At 37.0% G+C, this 23676-nt stretch overlaps 1 protein-coding gene across 1 annotated transcript in view; it reads right to left on the bottom strand.

The window, feature by feature from the left end:
* PARD3B (par-3 family cell polarity regulator beta) overlaps positions 1-23676 on the bottom strand; it is a 443996-nt gene that overhangs the window by 171821 nt on the left and 248499 nt on the right. Inside the window, exon 13 of the mRNA XM_012661223.1 lies at positions 18386-18496. Within this exon, the coding sequence (XP_012516677.1) occupies positions 18386-18496 (111 nt within the window). The remainder of the gene's footprint in view (positions 1-18385; positions 18497-23676) is intronic.

Genomic DNA, 23676 nt, shown 5'->3' with positions numbered 1-23676 from the left:
GGCTTTTTCGGAGTAGACCAGCAGCTGGTGATGGAAATGCTAATACTCCGCTGTTCTAGAAATGTGGAAGCCAGATGGCCTGGGATGGAAACTGAGCTCTGTCACTTTCTAATTCTGTGACCATGGACATATTATTTGACCTCTCTGTCACCTGTAAATGAGAAATATAATAGTGCTTGCCCCAAAGGGAGAAGGCTCAATGACTTAATACAACTAAAGCTATTAGAAGAGTATGGCTGGCACATAAATAACAACGGTTAGCAATAATAGTAACAATCATCGAAGTCTGCATAGATGATGTGAGGGAGCAGAGAGGAGAGACACACAATCTTCGCATGCACACACAGCTAGTAGCTCTTGAAAAGGATATACACAGTTCCTTTTAGCTCCTTCACAATCCCACTTGGAAGCCCAGACAGAGAGTAGATACTTTCAATAAATGCTGTATAACCCGGATTGGTCAGAATGCTCAGGGGACCAGGTGTGTTGTGGTTAATTGAATTTTCTACTTGATCGAGAGTAGAGCAGCAAATGCTTTTGGTTTGGATCTCTTGGCTGCACATCTTTCTAAAACACACTAATCCTCTAATTTGTCCTAACTGAACTCACTGAACAGAATTTTTTTTTTAAAGAGTAAGAGACATCACTTGAAGACTATCCTTCTCAGCTCTAATTTTCATCCTGTAACACTCGAGATACTGAGGAGTCACAACGGAGTAACCAAATAGTAGCTGTGAGCGAACCTCTTCCATCTAACCTACATTTCCGGAGTGCCCAACACGTGCCTGGCACTGGGAGTATGTCTTATTTTCTCCTGATTTTCCCCTCCCTTTTTTCCCCATTACTTGCAGAGTGTTCACAAGAGAATTATAAAATAATCTGGTTGGTTGAGCCCAGAATCATGAAGTTTTGGTATATTTACTAACTTAAGAAAGTTTGAAGTGTAAGTGAATTGCGTGGAATATGCAGCTTGCTTTTTCAGGTAGTCTGGGGTCCCCCATATCCGTGGCAATGGATGGGCAAAAAATTGGCCTTTGCTCACCCCAGTTGGCTTCTTCAGTTTTTTAAAACTGTAATAATGGTTCAGTTTGCTCCCCCTTTTTTGATTATGGTGCTATATTACCATACATATAGGAAGCACATAGTACTAAATACAGATGTATAGTATGTAACCTACCTATTTATAGAAATATTTTGGAAAAACTTTTTAGACTTCCAAAATTTTAGTTCATAGTTAAAATGTTTAAAGAAATCTTCAATTTGTCTGCAGACTAGACCTTCAGTAATATAAACTTATGACCCAAAGTTATCTGCCTGACTCAATTAAATGCTATTTTCCCAAAAGTTTTGCCCTAAACTTTTCAACTGTATCCTGTCAGCTTTAGAGAAAGAAATTAAAATAGAAAACACCCTGATTGCTTGGAAAATCCCTTAAATTTCAAATGAAACTTTTCCCTGAGTCTAAAATTCCTCTCTGGTTAGTAGCAAAAATACCATATATTATTCATGGGATTAAGAATTTAAATTTTTAAAAGTCTCTTTTAATTTTCTGCTATGTTAAATTGTACTTTATAATTGAATTTAATGATTTCATTGGAAGGGTTTAGAAATATTGCATGATAAAGAAGTCTGTTCTATTGTCCCAGCTATAACACTTTTTTCATGGCTGCTTTCTCTGTGATCATCTAGCATTTTTAAACCCCATTACAGCACTTATCACAGTTTAGCTTTATTATAATTATTTGTGTATCGGTCTCTCTCCTCCCTCTTAATCATGAACTTGTTGAAGGCAGGGACTAGGTTATGCTTTATGGATCTTTCCATTTCCCCCAAGTGCTCAGCTTCTCAACTAATGTTTGCTGATTTATTGAAGAGTTCAGGCCAAAAATAATTAAGAAGTCAAAAGTGAATCACAGCAAAAAGTATCTACCCAAATCCTCGAAGTGGAAAAATTTCATATAACTTCAGTGTAACCTCAGATTCAAGTGTGTGACAGTGTATCTCGAAGAAAAAGATCCAGGGACCTAAAATAGATTCTGTTATTTCTCCAGATGACCCAAATTACTAAAATTCATCAAAATACAGATCTTTCTTGCAAGATTTTAGGACTGAATTTGGGAACTATTCAACTGAATAGTGACCAAGTAAAGTGACCTTTCATATGAGAAATATGAAAAGAAAAGGGGGGAAAAAGAAAGACATAAGAGAATACAAGATGGCGAGGATTAGTGATAGTTTATCCAAGGAGTACCGGCAATTGGGAAGACACGTGCTTGTCACATTTTTAAATGCACACAAAGTGGGTAGCATGCAATAGAGGCCTCCCGTGGGGTCCGCCAGAGAAGGCCAGCCTCTAGAGGAGGTCCTGTCTGAAATGCGCCTATGACTGTTAAATGTAGAGCAGACTCAGGAACCTTTCTGTCCTTCAATGAAAGGTAAAGAGGGCTCAGCTGATCTTCCAAGGAAGGCTCCAGGCTGGGGGCTATGAGGAAGAGATGCAAAGAGACACGTTCAGTAAACCATGAGATGGAACATGCTACCTTTTGTATGTGAAGATGACATGCCTACTCTGTGCTCCAGTGCCCTCTCAGGTGTTCCTCCTGAAAATAAGTGTTCATTTGTTCCGTCAGCTTGAAGGCCTTTGTCCAAAAGAATGTATTTGTAGATGTTCACCTGTGCTTGGAGGTACAGTTTGTGGCTACTCGTGAGAATTACAAATTGTTTCATGACAAAGAAACCCTCTTTCTCCTTTAAAAAAAAAATGAGTCCTTAGCATCTATTATAGTACTTGCACCACAGTGGGTACTTAAGTGATTCTTTTTAATGCATCAATTGTCCATAAAGGGGTATAGTTTATATATTAATCCTATTAGCATGTTGCCTTAACTATATGAGCAGCCAACTGTTTTCTTTTCAGAAAATTAACAAATCCACTTCTGTGCACGCTGCTTGCCTACAGGCCCAGGGCTTCAGCAGAATTTAAGGGATGAAGAAGTATGCAAGATGGAGTGTTGCCTTCCCCACAGTATTCCAATCCCCCCACCCCAACATTCCTCTTCATTTCTTTTCAATATTTCCCTCTTTCTCCAAGTACCTAATTCTCTATATCAGTATCCTTCCATACAACATGAAAGCACGTATTGTATAATCATTCATTTAAACTTAAAAATGCCACTCTCCCAATCCATCAAGGAATAATTAATTAAATGCTCATGAGGGGACTTAGTGGTGTAGTACCAGGCAGGCCCTGTTAAGCCTATATGCATATTGTCTATCTATGTAACTATCTCACACACAAATGCACACACACACTCAGCCACACTCATGGCCATATCACTAAAGACATTCCCACAAACAGAAGTGCTTTAAGAGAGCTAAGCTCTCTTCCTACCAGAAAGATGCCCTCAGAAGCCACAAAGTAATACAATAAAACTAAAGTATTCTTCAGCTAGTCTGTGCTTGAAATTGTTTCTCATATTCCTTTGGATGAAAAAAATTCCTTTCCTATGTCATCTGATTTATAAGGCAATGTAAATATGAATGTGTAAATAGAATCATAAACATGTCTGTATAGTTTTGTGTGTTTTCAAATGCCCTGGAAAAGTTGTAAAAACATACTACATATTTTAGTTTTAATCTGTGATAGTTGGAGTTCTTCCTCAAATTTCCTGTCTTAATTGGCATGCTTTTAGTAAAATGTGTTTCTCTCTCTTGCTTAGAAGCAAAATCTCTATATCTTTGAGAACTTAAATTCTCACGTTGGCTCACACATCGTATTAGTTTATTATGTCACAATTTCTAAAAAAAATTTTTTTTGAACTCAGGCTGAGTCAAGCTCATGTGAGCAAGAGCAGTGTGCACCAAAGTAATTGATATCTGTAGGAGGTTATTTTAGGTTGATCAATGAGGACTGAATGACTAGCTTCAGTAGAGTATATTTACTTGCTCTGAATATTTATCAATTGATGGTATGAGTTGGTCACTGATAATATTCAGCATCCATTTTTATCTTAAGTCATATACACATTTGGGGAAGGGAATATTTTAGACTGACATTTATTTTCTTGGCATGGAATTCTTGTTTGCTGGGAAATGAAGAATTACGCTTCCTCAAGAATTAACTGTCCATTCCTTAACATTTTGTAAAATGTTCTGGTTTCATTTAGTACCTTTCTCTGTTAGGCCTTACTTGTCCATCCTTTGAGATTGGTGAGGTAAATCTATAATTATTGAGGATAGAATTGATTGTTAAAACTAGAAGACTTATTATACCAATTTTTAATCTACTGTGTAAAAAAATCCTATATTCAATTTGGATTTAATAATGTCAAAAGCGGGAAACTATAATATCGAAGCGTTTTGTTAAAGCTATGATCTTGTTTTACCAAAGTGGAATATTTAATGGTCATTGTAGACTTTTTCAATATGCATTCATTTATGTGACCATTACAAAATGCAGCTCTGAAACTTAAAAGTTCAACTAGCAAATTATCCTCTTTTGACTTTCTATTACATCCACTATAACCAGATTAAAAACATATGAATTACACCACACGTTATCTTGACTCAGTGATTTTTTTTCTTAAAGTCAGCCTATTAAAATATCCTTTGATGTTCATTCAACTAAAACCTTATACTTTTTTTGCAAAGATGCAGTATTTGATCTGAAAATATCTTTAAGTGCCTAGAATATATATATATTTTTAGCACTTGAAACTTTCTCTGGCCATCACAGCCTCTATTAGAGACTGTGAAACATTTTAGGATTATTGAACAAATATCAATTACATCTATGTCCTCAGTGTCAATCTGAATTGGAAATGTGCCATCTTTTACATCTTCACTAATAGAATTTTTAATTAGCTGTTGATACTGTCAATAATACAGTTCACTATTATTTTAAAAATGATTTGTCTAAGCAATTCCTCATTTACTCATTTGTTTTTTTGCTTTTTAAAACTGGTGCTTACTATTATAATCAAGGTAATTTTTAAGCAGGGCTCTATACTCGCAAAAAATAGGCAAAAATTTTTGACAAGATTTTTTAATACATAGTTATTATTTTCCCACTGATTATTAAAACAATGTCAATTTTTAAAATTATATAACTTATTCAAAAATATTATTTTTTTTTACACTTTTAAGTCAACTAGGACTTTACTAAATATCTTCTCTCTACTGAGATGTAAGAGAATAAAACACATAGAAGTTATAGTCTATGCTTCAAGAGAATTAGGATCTAGACATAAAGACAAGACATGAAATTTCAGGACAGTGTATATAAGGAATATTTTATAAGACAAAAGGCTCTAATTTAATGTAATGTGGACTCCTAATTATGGACTAGGAGGTTAGCAACATTGCCTCCCTGAGAGAGTAGAACTATATAGAATCTGGTACATTTCAAATGGCTATTGATATTTTTCATGATCCTTCATTTACATTAATTTTTTATGCTCACCCCCTGAAATATAACCATGAATTCTGACTGTATAGGCTCAACATACAGCACAAAAAAAGATCCTCCTTTGACAAAGAATAAACCAAGGATGGTGTGTCTAATCCATACAGCCAGATTCAATTTTCCCTAAAAAGCAAAATCTTTCATTTTAAAAGGTTAAAATGAATGGTACTTAAAAATAATGTCAACTGGTTAAATTTAAGCCAATGAAAGAGGATGAGGGCCAAAGTCCAGTTAAAAAAACAAAAACAAAACACTACCACCACTCTCTAAGCCCATAGCATTTTCATTTGTTTGTGAAGTGGATGAATTTCATTCACCTTAAGGTCTTGTCTCTCAGGGTCTGGTTCAGTGACAGGGAAGCAAGTGTTGATAGGCCTATAGACTGGCCACTATGCTTCAGTGATCCATTTGCACTGTCCTCCTGCCAGTTACAAATGACTGCATGTTTTCTTGACACCATTTCATAGCCCGGGGAAAGTCTTATTTCTCTAAACTATATAGCTTTGTCAACCATTGATTTAGCCTATTCTCCTTCTTAGTTCCATTCTAGCAATTATTCACTTGAAAAATAAAATCAAAATCAGTGTGGTTTTATGTTTGTTCATTCATTCATTCATCCATTATTCAACAACTACTTATTAAGTGCCTAGTCTGTGAAACGTAATATATTAGATGCTGTGAGAAACAGAAAAATGATTACAACATGGTCCTAACCCCAAGAAAACTGCAAGCTGCTCAGGGAGAGGAGACATGTTTGTAACTACAAACATCTACAATTCAATGCAGAAAAATAACAACAGTAATAGCAACGTGTGTCTACTATGTGCCAATTAGTTCTAGATACCTTAAGTATTTCACCTTATGTAAATTTCATAGAACCTGAAGGGTAGACATTATTTCTCCTTTTATTCCCCCCCCAAGAAATGAGCAAGCTTAGGCTCAGAAAATTTCAGTAAAACACGCACCATCACACAGCTAGTACAGGGAAGAGCCAGGCTTCAAACCCAATATTGTTTGATATTAATGTTCATTTTCTTTCAAATAAAGACTAAAAAAAATAGTAAGCTCACCATTTATTGAGCATCCTTATGCCTGGCTCTATTCAGAATGCTTCACCTTAATGTCTCACTTAATCCTTAAAACATTACTGTGATGGTTACATACACCCTTTGCATTAAAGAAACTGAAGATTAGCACAATTAAGTCAATTGACCCAGGGTATATATGGAAGAATTTCTTCCAACTTAGGTAGTTTGGGAAGGTATAATGGAAGAAGTGAGGCTTCACTGAATTTCCATTGATTCAGACTAACCCAGGCTGGAAGAGGGCATTCCAGACAGGGGAAATGGTATTAAGAATGGCACAGAGACCGGAAAGTGCTACGGCAATCTTAAAAAGCGTGAACATTCCAGATTGGCTGAGCATAGGGGTCATATTGGTCAGCAGCAGAAATTATGATTAGAGAGTTGGGTTACAGTCAGATACGTTAGGCCAAGGAGTTTGGATGGTACTCAATAGGCAATAGAAAGCCATTGAAAGTTTAAGACAGAGGAATGACTTTGATCAAAGCTATTATGACTCATCTCCAACCTGTCATATTTAATAACCTCTGCTTCAAGAAACCATAATTTTACAGATTATTACACATTTAAGTCCCTCCAAGAACATGAATACTTATCTTTCATCTAAACAGCCAACTGTTACTGCTGTTTCATAAGGGTAGGGTGCAGAGGGCAACTTTTCAGTGATTTCTTGAAGCAGCAAACTTTTATGTCACAGCCCAAAGCACTCCAACCTCTTTGACTCTCAATACTGAAATCAAACAAAGCTCACACAGCAGAAAGAGGCAGGAGTTTGAGCCTGGGAAATGGGTCAGGTTCCTTCAGACAACAATCTGAAATCACACGGTAACATCATTAAATAATTAAACTCCAGGGCAAAGACAGGTAGGCGGGAGGGAGTAGAAGGGGAAGAAAAGGACACTTTTTCATTCAGTTTCCACTGAAAACTGGATTCGAAATATTAGCAAACCAGAGTTACCACCCCTTTAATGTAATGCATATAATAGAAATGCAAATGTGAGGATTTTGTGGATTTAATGACTGTGGTTACAAGTGTTTTCTGCAGTCACACGCCCCGTGGACTTAGAGGGGCTGGCAGTAACCCACGCCATTTGTGTTCCTTCTCCTTGAACGTGTTTCCATGCTGCCAAGCACTGGCTGCAGCCAGCACCCCCACTACTGTGCTGCCGTCTCATGCCAAGCTCACTATGCTCGAGGAGCAACCGGTGATCAATAAGAAATGCGGAGAAGCTTCTTGAATGGAAGTGTCTGGCATGACTCCCAGCTGGGCAAAGTCTACACTCAAGTTGGCCTTCTTTATCGTAACAGGATCCAATTCAGCAACTTTCACAGATGGTGTGTCTCAGAGCATTCTCAGTTCCCAAAGGCTACTGAATGGGTTATCCTGGGGCTTTAATCCCCAAAGCAGGTCAGAAAATAAAATCGAGCACCTAGACTGAACCAGGAGCTTGCTTCATAAATTTCACTTTTAATTTTCACAAGAATCTGAAAGACAGACTTCTTATTTAACAGATGAGAACACTGAGGCTTGAAGCAGTTAAGCAGCTTGACAGTGTGTTCATGCGTAGTCAGGTCTTTAACCTTCTCCTGGGCCTTGTAATCTTCCTGTTTGGCCACATGCCTCCCCTGGGACATGACCTAGATCAGTTGGTCCCAAACATGGCTATAAATGACAATCACTTGAGAAATTGTTTCAAAATGCATATCCTCGGGTTCAACTACAAGTCTACTAAATATCTATAGTATGTTTCTATTTATATCTGTATTATCTATCTATCTATCTATCTATCTATCTATCTATCTATCTATCTATCTAAAATAGGATTTCTAAACCTTGGCACAACTCACATCTTTGGTCAGATAATTCTTTGTTGTAGAGAGCTGTCCTATGCATTACAGGATATTGATAAACATCCTTGTTCTCTACCTACTAGATTCCAGTAGCACCTTCCCCACAGTGTGACAACTAAAAATGTCTTCAGACATTGTCAAATGCTCCCTAGGGAAAAAAATCACCCCAAGTTGAGAATCACTGATCTAAACAGCTGCCCAGGAAATGTGGAAAAAGCATATGCAAAGTTTGGTGTTTGTAAAGCACAGGCCTAAGTTAAGATTTCTACATAAAGGATATAAGGGGGAAAAAGCAGATTCCGGAAGACAATAGGTCGTGCATCCTTTCAAATTGTATAGCGTTTGCCAACCTATGTGACCAAAAACTACCCCTGGCCTGCACAGTGGATGTGTTGTCATGGAAGCTTTCCAAAATAGGATGCAACATGTGTTCAAATAAGGAAAGAAGATGAATACTTTAAAAATTCTAGAAAATATTATTTGATACGTACACACATCTGAGAGCACTTTAGTAAATTAAAGTTACTAGTACATTGTCCAGCCTCAAACTAGTCCACAGTAAATATTCTGGATTCACTTAACTTTTATTTATTCAATTTTTTTCTTCTAAAGGACTTAGGAGTTAAAAAGCATTTTATCCAAACAAAATGTGTGAGACAGAGGTCTTTAAGTATTATTATTACCATTTTATTTCATGATAATAAAAAGAGGGACTATAAGAATACATCCTTGAAAGTAGTATATCCAAACCATGAAAACAAGTGATAAAATGGGATCTCTCATTTCTAAATTCCAGTCACCAAATAACTTTCTACACAGTTCAGCCCCTCAAAGCTTTCACAGAAAATGCTCTTCTCAAATTCTGCTACTGCTGTACATAATCTCCATTAAAACAAATTTCTCTGTGCAGGCTGAGCATCCCAAATCTGAAAATCCAAAAATCTGAAATGCTCCAAAATCTGCAACTTTTTGAGTGCTGACATGATGCTCAAAGGAAAAGCTCATTGGAGCATTTCAGATTATTGGAATTTATTAAAATATGCATTAAAATGACAAAAAAAATCTGAAACACTTATGGTCCCAAGCATTTTGGATAAGAGATACTCAACTTGTACCTCTGAGGGACAGATCTGGTATCTCTGATTGGCATAAAATCCAGTGAATTACAATAGTTTGTGGATTATACTGAATATATATATTTATTTAATATGTGTACACTAAAACCAAATATCCTGGATCAACAAAATTTAAAATTTCTTTCCACATTTTTATCAGATCAGATACTCTAAAACATTTCTGTGGAATCACTCCAGATAATTCAGTATAATTCCTTTTCAACAGCACTACAACTACATATAGTAAAATACTATGTTACTCCAGGGTATATGAATATGAGAGTATTTGTTTAAAACAATTTTTAAAGAGCTGGTGTACTTTATAGAAGTTTGCATAGCTGTTGGAAAGAAAGCATGCTAGTCAGTGACTCATTTTATGTATTAATCCAGCGTGGCTGACAAGTAGTTGCTAATACAGCACTTCTAACATTGATTCAAGTTCCATAAAAGGATTTTGGCTCATAAAAAATGCTGGCATGGCATTAGGATATAGGTATTCCCATCTCTTGTCTATAGGAATATAGTAATGTGCCAAGTTTTGTTGGTGACTGCAAGCATTTCTGAGAATACAGGTGTACAAAGATCAAATAAATGCACAGATATCAAAGCCACCTGCGACTCCCCCATGTCTCACCCTCTTGCCTCCCTCCCCAAATTAGAGGTAAAATTTGAAAGATGGTCCCTGAGTAAAGGGTTAGTGGGGGTATATGGCCACTATGCCATTGTGTTTGTGTTCTCTCTGTGTTTAATCTTTATTCTAGGAAAGAAGGTTATTCTTCCCTCAACACAAGCATCAATAGTAATCACTGGGATATAGCAAATCTATTTTCATTCACTGAGATGGTTAGTACTATGGAAAACAGAAATATGATCGCTTCTTTCTGTCAGCATAAAATGAGAACATGACCTTGTCCTGAGAAACACCATCTAGTAAGATTTTTCATAACTTCCATGCAGTGATGATCTTGTAAGAATCTAAAAGTAATTAACTGGATCTTTTTTAGCCAATCAAAGCCTCTTTCAAATACACATTTTTATCAGGATTCTAAGGGAGCCATAAATTGGGGCATTTTGAAAAATTGGGATCTAATCCAGTCCATGATCTGATCAGGGTTCAGTAGTAATAATAAATTGGGACTATTAAAACTGGGAATCATTCCAACATTTTATTTTGCCCAAACCACAAGACCTAGCAAATTCTACTGCAAAAGACAGGGGTATTCAGAGATGAGTAAAACCATGCTGAATTAATCATTTGGATGTAATCACGCCAAAAACAGGGGTGTTTTCAACAGTTTAAATAGTGCCAAAGTTTAAGTTCAGTAAATAATTAATTATCGAGAGTCACTTGGCAAATTAAAGAAATCAACCTTCTGGTTTCTTTAATAAAATATGCACTCTTTTTAGCATACAATAAGGACAAAATCCTATCAATTCATTTGTTGCTCTATGTATTTAGGAGCATTGTATGTATGTAGGTTACAACCAAAGTATTAATTCAGAATGTAATACTTTCCTTTTCCTTCTTAGACTATAATAAGCATCATCATTTTTCAGTATGAACAAATGTTGGATAAACTCTAGCCTTATTCTGGTTTTCATTTCAATTTCCAGTAACATAAAAATCCTCCGTAATTAAATAAAATGCTGAGAGGTTGGGAATAGATTTTCACCCACTTGAATTCTCAAACTATAAATGGTTTCTGAATGTTTTTATATCTCTAAGATGCATTTCGTTTATGTGGGGAACTTGCAGCTGCATAATTAAATCTTGGTTTGCCAAATATCAAAAACACATGTATTGATTTAAACTAAGGGAACAGGCCACAAGCAGCTCAGCTGATAAGGCAAGGGAGAAGCCTCTGCAGTTCTTGGAAGGCTTCCCAAAAGGAAAGAAAACTAAGAACCTTGAATTCAGACACTGAAACCGATTAACTTTCCTAAGTCCTAGCTTCACTCTCACTTAGACATTCCGTTCAGGCTAGTTGTTGAAAACAAGAGCCATATGTTTTCATACTTCTCAATGCTGAAGCTGGAGAGGTTGGCTCTTTTTTCCCATCCCATCTCCTCATTTATCCTGCTAAGATTCTAATAAAATCGACAAAAGCAATGTTTAATTAATACAACAAATGAGCTTCCTGCAAAATAAACTCTGACATGGTTTAAGAGTAACAAAGATTTTGGAGCACATAATTTATATGTTATTAAAATTTTTCTTTTCCAATTCTAGTAAGAAGTTTCATTTAGTGAAATTTTATTTCAGGGTCGGTAATTTGGAGCTTTAATGGAAGACAGCCTTTGGTGTCAGTGAAGATATTTTTCCCAGTACAATAATCCTAAATTAATGGGCAGGGGTAGGAATGGGGGTGGGTGGGATATTTTTCTTTAATCAATCTCCACCTGATTTTTGAGGAGGTATTAATATGAGTTTTTAGTTAGGTATTTTCTTGGTTCAAGAAGCTGGTTAATTTCATACTTTGCAAAAGGTTACAAATTTAGGTCTTAGAATTAAAAAACAACAAAAAAATAGATTTACTGCCATGTTAAGACAATCTCTTGCTTTCAGCTCTTGATACTAATTTACATAATCTGAATGTGTGGAAAATGCTAATTTAAGTTAGCTTGATAAAAGATTCTAGGAGAAATAATCTTTGACTATAATATTAGGGTCATACTTCTAGTGATGGATACAGGCCTTTGAAACTAATGTTTTATTATGGCCAATCTCACTGAAGCATAAACAAAATGATGAGTTTATTTAATGTAGGGTTTCACTGCAATAGAACTGCTTGACTTGCGTCAGGAGGCGACACATCATAAGCTCAGGAAATCAAATATGAGACAAAGGAAATCCTACGACACAATCTTGAGCAAGAAACTTGGTTTTATAACACTCAGATAAGAATGGTGTATACACTACCATGAGCCAATGCCAAGAGTTCAAGTAAGTTCAAGAAAGGCTGCTCCAGAAGATTCAAAGTAAATGTGTCCATACTTAGGTATTTAGATATTTCTCAGACTCTAACATCTGGGAACTATCCTAGAGATCACCTAAGGACAAATGTAGCATTAAAGATACACAAGAGGATTTTAGATGGTATGTGGCTTAATGTACTTAATTACATGAGCTAACTTACATGGCTTTTACATAATATTTTATTTATTTGAATATGTATAAATATAATTGAGACAGTAAAGGAAATACAGCAGTGATTGAAGTTTATAAAACTATGATCTAGTCCAATATTTACCCAATGAATTAATCGTTTCTAAATGTAGTCATGAGCTTCTTATTGGACATTTCCAGTGTCGTCAAATTCATCGTCTCATACTGTACTCAAATTTTTATGATGCTTTCTTTTCTATTTAGCTGAAGGCTACCTCTCTTAAAATAATGCTCCATTAGTATCTTCAAGAGATAAATAAGAAAGTAAAATAGATAAGAAGATAAATAATAAAGAAAATAAATAAATGAATGGATAAATAAGCAAATAGATTGATAAAGTATAATGCAATAAAATGGATGCTATGAAACAAATCTAATCTCTCCTCTATGTGACAGCTCTTCAAGCATGTGAAATCAGTGAGGTCCTGACTCTGTAAGCTACATGTCCCCAGGTCAACATTTTTCATAACACATAGATTTAGTGTCCCCATTCTCTGTGAGAGAGAGACACAGGATATTCCAGGTGCGATCTGAGCGGTGTAAGATATTAATTATTGTTTCTTCCTTCATTTTGTACATACACTTCCAGTAATGTAGTTTAGGACCAGATTATGTTTTTGGCAGGCATATCTGCATGTTGACTCATGCTAATCTCACCCTCAACTAAAGACATCAGGCAGATTTTTCATGGATTTGGTATTAAGTAAAACCTTCCACATCCTGTGTTTGTACAGTTCATTTTTGGACCTAAACACAAGACTTTACGTTTATTTCTATTAACTTTTTTATGTTTAATTCAGTCCATTGTTCCAGATGATTCTGTCATCGGATGTATTAAATATTATCAACCCCCACGGTTTCTTGGCATTCTCAATCGGATCAACAAGTCACCATCACTAATGCCAATGCTCAGCAGGCCACGGTTAAAAATAAACTTTCGAGGAAAACTTTATTCTTGCAAGCTTATGCTGGTAGAATATTCATCAGCAATCTTTGGGTACAATTCTCAAATAGCTAAATAATCCTTCTAGGGTTATGTCATCTAATATCTATTTCTCTGCATAGCTGCAGGAGAACACCAGACTATGCAATTCTGATGTCTAGGAGAGTACTCTTGCTCTTTCTGAAGCCTGGAGATTAGAATAGGGCTTCTCAAACTCTGCACTACTGATATTTTGGGTTGGATAATTCATTGTTGGGAGAGGGGGCTGTCCTGTATGTTGTAGGATGTTTAGCCGCATTCCCGGCTTCTACGCAGTACAAGGCAGAACCCCCCACCCACTGCAGTTATGACAATAAAAAATGTCTCTAGACATAGCCAAATGTCTCTTGGGGGGCAAAATTGCCCCCTCTCATTAATAACCATTGTTCTAGACTCTACATTCCTGCAATCTGTTTTCTTTGAGCCCCCACTCCCAATAACCTCCAATCTAATCTAGTAACCCAACCCACCTTTTATGGTTTTTTTTGACCTTGTCATAGGTGTAGCTATGAATGAACTATTCGTATATAGCATCAAAACAGTTCTATATCAGAAATTAGATATGTAGGTATATTAAAATGAGATATAAAAATCATCAGAGAAATAATGCTACAAATGGGGAGGGATAATATAATCTTAAAATTTAGAGTTGAGATTACATTAATCCTTAGGGTAAAACAATTATAAGAAAATTGAACCTTCAATAGGAATTATATGATTTAAAAGGTAATATATAAGAATGTTTGTACCTGGATACCCATCCAAGTATTATTTGATACAGTGAAAAATGGAAACAGACTACATTTTTGGCAATGTGAGATAAATAATTTATTGAATATTGATCACACAGAATATTAGGCAGTGATCAAAATGACATTTTTTTTTTTTTTTTTTTTTTTTTTTTTTTTTTTGAGACAGAGTCTCACTCTGTTGCCCTGGCTAGAGTGAGTGCCGTGGCGTCAGCCTAGCTTACAGCAACCTCACACTCCTGGGCTCGAGCAATCCTTCTGCCTCAGCCTCCCGAGTAGCTGGGACTACAGAGGCATGTGCCACCATGCCCGGCTAATTTTTTCTATATATTTTTAGTTGTCCGATTAATTTATTTCTATTTTTAGTAGAGACGGGGTCTCGCTCTTGCTCAGGCTGGTTTCGAACTTCTGAGCTCAAACAATCCGCCCGCCTCAGCCTCCCAAGAGAGCTAGGATTACAGGCGTGAGCCACCGCGCCCGGCAAAATGACATGTTTTTAACACATTAATAACATGCGTAAATGTTCACAATCTAATGCTGTGAAAAAAGCAATATGTTATATATGCAGTATAGATACCAAGTTTTCAAAGAAAATACAGTTATCCCTTGGTATCGGTGGGGGATTGGTCCTAGGATACCCCATAGATAAAAAAATCCACAGATGCTCAAGTCTCTGATATGAAATGAGGTAATATTTGCATAAACCTATGCCTGTCTTCTTGTATGCTTTAAATCATCTCTAGATTACACATAATACCTAATATAATGCCTACACATCACTTCACTCACATGGATTCAGTGTAGTACGCAGGGTGCAGCAAATTCAAGTTTTGCTTTTTGGAACTTTGTGGAATTTTTTTTCTGAATATTTTCAATCTGCAGTTGGTTGAATCCTTGGATGTGGAACCTACTGATACAGAGGGCCAACTACATGTGCATAGAAAAGAGATTATGAAAATATTAATAGTGGTTATGGGATTATGGTCTAATTATATATGGTTTTAATAGTCTTCTTTATAGTTTTTATGTTCCCAAAATTTTCTTAATGAACTGATATTGCTTTTGTAAGTTTTGTGTGCACAAGGGGTGCTGGGGGCATGTGATCCAAATTCCCTTAGGTTAGTGAGCATTGGCTAGGGTTCCTCATGTGTTTACAAAAGAGTGTGCCAGTAAGGAAAGTTGCTTCAGAGAGGGTGCATGAGGAAAGAAGACAATATTTGTAGATTGGGTCACTCGGTCCTCTCGGGGGAAAAAAAATCTGTGTAATATTTTTCATAAGATTAGTTTAATGTTCCAGCAAAATCCTGTTCCTCTAGGTCAGTGCTTCTCGGACTTTAGAATGCTGAAGAATCACCTTGAGCTTACCTATTAAACACAGTTTCCTGGCTCCAACTCCCAAGATTTTGATTGTGCAAGTCTGGTATGGGGCTAAGAAATCTTCACTTTGAACAGGGTCCTCTGATGATTTACTCTGAGATACAGGTGGTCCATGGACCACATTTTAAGAAGCACTGCTATAAGAAGTCATGTGGTTTGATTTGGATTTTTCCTGCCTTTACTTTTGATAATTGCTTCCCGAATATGCACTAGAGATAGTTGTTATAGCCTTTCAGTGGTGTTCTGGTAAACTGGCCCTTAAAAAAAATAAAATCCAATTTATTGCACTTGCCAATTACTATGTTACAAATACTCACACCACGGCAATTTCAAGCTACCAATGGTTTAACCACCAGCTCACAAAATTCTTGAAAGTTTAACAATTGGTTCTTAGAAGCTGGTACAAGCTGGTTTCAGCACTGTATGGTATATATTTTATTTAAGTGCTTTAAATACTTTGAAAAAGAGATATGTTAATAAAAACTGTTATTATACATATGACAGCTAGGATGAAACAAGTAAGCAATAGGATGCTTTGAATCATGTCAAGGAAATTTCAAAATGTATCAGGACAAAAGGACAACAATTACTTTGATCACTATTTCTCACTTTATTCTATGTTTTTTCCATTGCTACACCATGAAGAGTGATACACTTGCTGAGTTCTTTAAGGCTGTGAATTGGCTTCCTATGGATGGAGAACCAAGGATTGGGGCTTGAGGGTTGGGAGCAATGCCAGATGTTCAGCCTCCATCTCCACCATCCATGGCCCTTGGTCCCTGGGCTGCTGACATGCCCTTGGTCATTAATTCTGCAACACCCAACCATAAAATCAACTCCCCAGCGTCTTCCCCCAGCACATGATTGAGACAATGTTGTCTCTAGGAAACTCATATCAGATGTGTTTTATGTGTTCACGTGTGGGAAGTGGCCTAAATGGAGGCTAAATAGTACAGTTCTTTCACTATTTTGACCAGACATATTTTAAGAAAATTGGACCTGAAGCCTATATAGCCAGCTGAGGTGAATTTACAGCCCTACTTTTAAGAACAAAACTCCCTCAGGCACCTGCTTCCTAAAGGCAAAACCAGAAAGGAAATGAACTCTTGCTTAAAGACAACCCACCTTATTTTATGGGTTATCAATTTTCTAGCTGGCATACAGTTTCCCAGCTACTAAGAGTTTTTTTCCCCCATCCCAAGCAAGCACAGAGCTACAAAAAATGTCAAGTCTGCATTCTAGCAAACAGCTCAGTTTCCTGAAGATGAAGCAGGCTGAACCTCAGTAAGAGAAGTCAAGGGAGGCATGAAGATCTGTGATGGCTCACCAACCAGATGTCTTTGCCAATATCTGCATTACAATCTTAGCCTGAATTATGTTTCACGTTACAGGATTACTGACTCTTGGGTTATGATGGAGAATATCTTTCTTGTCTTTGGGGTAGCTCTGTCAGATGAACAGTCAACAACAATGTAAAACACTTGATTTCCTTTTAACAGCTCCAGTGACCTTAGAACTGAGCTTATCAACCTCTCAAAAACAAGAAAGGACTAAATAGCTTTTTTTTCCCTTGCTATTGGGAGGGATAAGTCAGCCTTCTCAGTGGGAATAGACTACAAGGTAGAGGTCAAAGGTTAACAGTAGATACTCTTAGACTGCTGTGTGCTAGAAAACACAATGAATAGATATGATTTCTTAGTACGCATCCTACAGTAATAAAATAAGAACTGACTCCATAAAAACCATAAGAACTAATGTAACTAATAAGCAAGTGGAAGGTTATACAAATCTACCTATACGATGAAGTCAGAATCAAATACTTAAAATTATATGCTAGTTTTGTCACAATCTCTGTCTTTTTCCAAGCTCTGTTTAGTTGTGAAAGCTGGGAATTTCCAGGAGAAATATGAATATTCAATTACACGTTTGAAAATCAGACATTTACACATCCACTTGCGAGAAGTGCCAGAGTTAACATCAAAGATATGTGAAGGACCTCTTGTCCAAATGGAACATTAAGCTCCTCAAACAGGAGAACTCCGCCCTTGCAAACTGTCATTATTTCAGCAAATGAATGTGGCCCTTTAACAGACGGACAACATATTTTTCAGCTTGCTGATAGTTTAACAAAAGACAGTGGCTTTTTAAAAATGAAGGACGTGTACTTCTCAAATTACAGTACCTAAATGGATTGAGCAGAATAAAATTAAGAAGGCATACAAAGGCTTGACAAATATTAGGAACAGACTATGGGAATTTGATAGTTCTAAACACCAATATCAAAATGACTTTTCTATTTAAAAAAAAACTCATCATTTAAACCATAGAGAAAACATGCATTGTTCTATTCAAAACTAGGGGTAGTGTATTATGGAATTAGAAATACTAATATAATAAAAACATGAAGTTAATTTCTTCTCTAAATATAATAAAAATTCCCCAGAAAGGGAGATTTCTTTTGTAACAGATGCCTTTCCTTTTGTATCAGTCGACCTCTGTGCTTCTTTAAATAAAATTTCTCCAGTTGATTGTTGCAATATCCAAATTAAACACAGAACGTGGGCTCAAACAAAATAAGGGCGTTTGCACGTCTGCTTACCTTTCGCGCTCTTCTTTCATTCTCTCAAGCTCCTCTTCTCTCAGGCCACCACGCTTCAGAGTAGCTTTCTGCTCACTCTTCTCACCCTTATCCTCTTTCTTCTTTCCAAACCTGATGGAACAAGCAGGACGAGGTGGTTGTTAATAATCATGTTGTTTTTGTGGTAAAGGTAAGATGTTTCTGGGATGAATTCATTAAGCCACAATTCTCTATTCTAAGTAACACAAGATCGTTTTGCAAAAAATTTAAGTAAAATAAGATAACGAAAGCAGAAACATAATGGTTACTGAATTTCCCTTTTTCCCTCTTCTTTCTTTTTTTCCTTCTTTTTACTCCTATTTGTTATGCATCAAGCAAAATATCATGTGCTTTTATGGAATTCTGAAGACGACAGAAACATGGGCTGGATTTGTGATTCTTCTATTATTCTGGTTGCTTAGAGTACAGGACTTTCTTCAAAATTTACACGTCGGGTCCTGGTGTGAAGAGATTCTGATTCCCCGTGTACGTGTCGGTAGGAAGAAGACCAGCCTGAGCATGTATAATTTGAAAGTCTCCCCAGGTTATTTAGATAGATAGGTAGATAGATAGACAGACGGACAGATAGTCAAAATGTTGAAGTATTAATTCAATAGAGAGTGAAAAACTGAATGATTACCATTAATATATAACTAGAAACTGAACAATTTAAAAAGGCCTCCTGAGCTCTAGTGTCATTGACATTTAAGGTTAAACTCATGGGATTATATAATGATAGTGCCACAGGGACCTCACAGAACATTTAGTTCAACACTTCATTTTACCAATGAAGAACCAAAAGCTCTGAGAGGCTTTGAGCTTTGACCACGACCTCCCAACAGGGTCAGTGCAGGGCTGAGATTAGAATCTGTCGGGGCTTCCGCGGGACTCCTGCCTTCACGCACACTCACTCTCTAGCGTAGGCCCCGGCTTCCCAAGGCGGCCCCATTAGTGTGCTCTGAGCACTCCTGGCTGCCTGGCATATCTGTAGTTAAATGTGCACAGTGGCAATTATGATGCTTTACAAGAACACTGTGTCTCCTTAGCACTTTTAGGAAAGTGAAAACTGCACATTTGAAATTAAAAAGAAAAAGAAGATGCAATTAAATTATTACTAGGACATATTCTTATATGACAGGCATTTTTCCCAATAGACATTTTCTCCAGATGCAATAGTCCATGGTGTTAATACCAGCACACATGAAGAAAGAAAACAACGTGATGCTCTACTAATAACCTGGGGAAAAAGTCACGCAATTATGCATATTGTTCACTTAAGGCAAAGATTCCTCTTAAATCTACGGAAATCCCATTTATTCCTTGTTTCTTTACTAAATAGTAGTAAATTTTAACCATGTATGTATGTGTATGTGTGTGTGTGTATGTTTGTATGTCTATAGCTCTAGCCTTATCTCTCTCTCCATTCATCCATCCATCCATCTATCCATCCTGGGGAGATTTTTCAAATTCCACATGCTCAGGTCTTGTTTCCCTCCTCCCACCTGTATCTCCTCCCAACATATACACAGAGAATCAGGATTTCCTCACATGAGGACCAGACATATCAATTTTGAAGAAAGTCCTACACTCTAAGCAACCAGAATAATGAATCACAAAATAAGCTCATGTTTCTGTCTTCTTTGGCATTCCATAAAAATGGGTATACATTTGTACCTTTCTGGATTACGTTTCAATCCATAGCAGAGGTTGTCAGTCAAGTGGCAGCTCTGAGTGTCACACCTGAAGATGGCATTGCAAATATTCACAATTGTGCTTCATCACAGTACAGACTACATCCTGCTTTCCAGAGAAGCCTCCAGTCTTGACTGTTCTGCATAATTCTCAATTGCCAATTTCAATTGCAAGTCTTCTTTCCTGAACCTTCTCCCTCCCCACTGCCATCTCTCCATCTACCTCTATTCTTACTGCAATTTTCTTGTTGTATCCAGTCTAGTTTTGGGCTGACCAACTGTCAGTTTTAACTCCATTATCCCCCGGTCCTTTTTTGGGTCTCTTTCTCTCTTTCCTTCCCCTCTTTCTGAATCCATTCCTTTTTTTAAGTGAAGAAATGACTTTATATCACTTATAGAATTAGGGAAGAGAGAAAAATACAGGCAAAAATATAAGAACATTAATTTTGAAATGCAATTCAGATTTTCTGATATATTCAAGACCTCTCTTTAGCCTACAAAGCAGGAGATACCTAAATCATGTTTCCATTAAGATGTTCTTTAGCATTTCAGATCCATGTAGAAGAGTCTTAGGATCAGCCTCATTCCTCTAAGTATGTTTATGTGAGAAGTTAATGCCTTAGTATATCAGTTAAATAGATAATTTTCCCTTAAAATATCAAATTGTGGGAAGTCAGGGTAGAAATCATGCTTAAGGAAGTTGATGAGGGCAAAAACGTTGCCAAAAGCTTTATAGCTACTAGGCTTATTTTTTTCCACGTCCACATACTTTAGTCTAAATTTGGAAGCTTTGGATTTTCTGAGATGAAAATAGTTTTGTTTTTGAAGGGCAAAACTAACCCAATCCCAAGTCCACCTCGATCTTTATTACCACACCCAATAAATCATCTTTCCTTCTGGCAGCTAAAATGTCTCATTTGTACTACAGTTAGAGAATAGCTTATGCTTCCATCATAGTGGAATATGTTTGGTAAAGAAAATGTTAGTTTTAAGTAAATTCTGCAAAGTATTTTCTTCTTAGGAGGAACTGTCAATAATAGTGAAATCAACCAGTTCCACAGATATTATAAATGTTTTGATTTAGAGTTCATGATCCTTTATTAAAGTTTCCAGTAAGAAGGGCAGAAATAGCTGTGAAATTCATTTTATTAGAGAAAACGATTACAAATTACCTTATTTGTAAAGTTTGGGTAGGTTCGAGAAAAGCATTATAAAATGGTAATCTTCAAAAGGACTCTCGCATTGTTAAGACAAGGAAATTGAGACCCAGAGAAGTTAATTGCATTTTATTTATTAACACACTGAGTTCTTTTTCCAGTTTTGCAATCAGACAACTTAATTATCAGTGGTGGTAGTAGTGAGGATGGAGGGAGTTAGGAGGAAAGCATCAACTTGGTGACTTTTACAAGCCTTTGTTTTCCTTCCTATAGCAGTTTTTTTGGGGGTCATTTCACAGCCACCCTTACTTTCACTGAGATACAGAAAGAGAGGTTGGGGTGGTTTATCTACCCATTAGCTATTTTTGTGAGAAAAGTCATGAGGACCCCGTATGGCTAAAATTACTGCTTTGCATTCTAGGGTTTCAAATATCCAGTGCATTCCAGGCCTCCCATTATCTGTTACCTTAGAAATTTGAGAGTTGGCCATTCTGGGCTAGGTGCCTTAAGGAAATTGCTTAGAGGTCAACCTTGTTTTATATAAAAGATATTTTCCTGAAAATTTCTGTGCAAACATATGGTTTTAATCAATAAAATCTTATTTTACATGTACCTAGGAAGCCTGTTTAAAGAATCTTATGATGGATCTTTTTGTAAAGTGGAAAAATCACCTTTCAACATACCCTTTATGTAAATTTAGATGTTCATGAATTATAAGTTTGCTTAAAACACCTGTCCACTTTTCTGTTTATTTCCATAGAGGTTATATGAAACAGCTTCACGGAAAACTTTCTTTCTTTCTCTTTCTGTCTTTCTTTCTTTCTTCCTTTCTTTTATTTAAAAAATATTTATTAGGCATCTACTATGTGTTGGATATTGTCATAATCACTTGATATAAATTGATATTATGCTGTAATACAAAACCACACATTATCCTCATGGAATTTACATTCTTATTGAGGAGACAGTCACCAAACAAGTATAAACCCGTAATCGTCAGTTGTGAAAAGTGCTGTGAAGGCTGCCGGGAGAGACAATAATAGGAAATTGATTGATCGGGGAAGGCCTCAGTGAAGAAATGGCATTTAAGCTGAGAATATAAGAACGAGAGGTTCCAGATAAGCAAAGAGTGGAAGAAAAGCCTTGTGGGTGGAAGAAACAGCACGTGCCAAGAACACGGGTTTGGCTGGCGCATTCCAAGCAATAAAAGAAGAAGGCCAGGGTGGCTGAAGCCAGGAGAGCAGAGGAGAGACGCTGCCAGGATATGGGCAGAAAAGCCATGAGCCCAGGTCTGAGGGAAGTGTGGGGTTTGGTCTGCAGTCATTGCTTAGTCATTGAAGGCACAGAGAAGCCAGGTGAAGAAATTGGCAGATTTCAGGAGTTGGTAGAGGGGAAACAGGAGTGACCAAGTCATTTGAGCAGAAGTGATACAATGTGGTAAGTATTTTTAAAAGACTACCCTGATTGCCGAAGTAACCAACAACAAGTAAAAGCAGAATAATAAATAAAACCAGTAAAGTTGGCTGGGGATGACTGCGGAAGTGTGGACGAGAGATGATGGGGGCTTGGACTAGAGAAGAGAGAGTGATTTGGAAATGGGGAGCCCATGGAGATGTAGCGAAAGTGCAACTTACACCAGGATTGTTTCAGTACGCCTTTGGGACATCCAAGTGAATGGGCCCACGCCCAGGTCCTACGGAACTGTGACATTTAAAGGTTGAATACAGGAAGGAGGTGGTGGTGGACAAAAGAGATAGAGAAAGAACAGCCAGGAGACAGAAAGAAAATCAAGAGAATCTGAGAAGAGTGTAAGGAGGATGTGGTCAGTGGCTGGGAACCCTGCTCAGAGTCCAGCTAGGTGGGGACTGAAGGGTGTTCATTGGATTTGTCAACATAAAGGTGTTCAAAGCAAGGGACAGCAGAGTGGCATGAGCAGAAGTCAAAGGGGCGTGATGGCAAGAGTGAATGGCACGTAAGTATATTAATATAAAAGTCTGTGTCTCTGCAACCATTTCAAGAAGTTGGCTGGGAGGGTGGCCGCTGGAGGTGTGGCGGCACGCTGACGAGGGAGGTTTTCAATTTGGCTTATACCAGAGAACCTCTATTTGCTGATAGAAAAAAGGCAAATCCCAGAGAGAGTGAGACGCTGGAGATGGAGGAAGGAGAAGAATAAACTTCTTTTCTTTTTTATGTGGTAAGATATACATAAATAAAATGTACCATTTTAACTGTTTTTAAGTATGTAGTTCAGTGGCATTAAGTATATTCACCTTGTTGTGCAACCAAAACACTGTCCATCTCTGGAATTTTTCACTATCTCCAACTGAAACTCTGTCCCCAACTCAATAAACTCCCCATTCTCCCCTTCCTCTAGCTCCTGGTAACCACTATTCTACTTTCCGTCTCTATGAATTTGACTATTCTA

Source organism: Propithecus coquereli, unplaced genomic scaffold, assembly GCF_000956105.1.
Source record: "Propithecus coquereli isolate 6110/MARCELLA unplaced genomic scaffold, Pcoq_1.0 Scaffold70, whole genome shotgun sequence".
Classification (NCBI taxonomy): domain Eukaryota; kingdom Metazoa; phylum Chordata; class Mammalia; order Primates; family Indriidae; genus Propithecus; species Propithecus coquereli.
The sequence above is the reverse complement of the archived record's forward strand: the minus strand, read 5'-3'. Positions and strand labels throughout refer to the sequence as shown.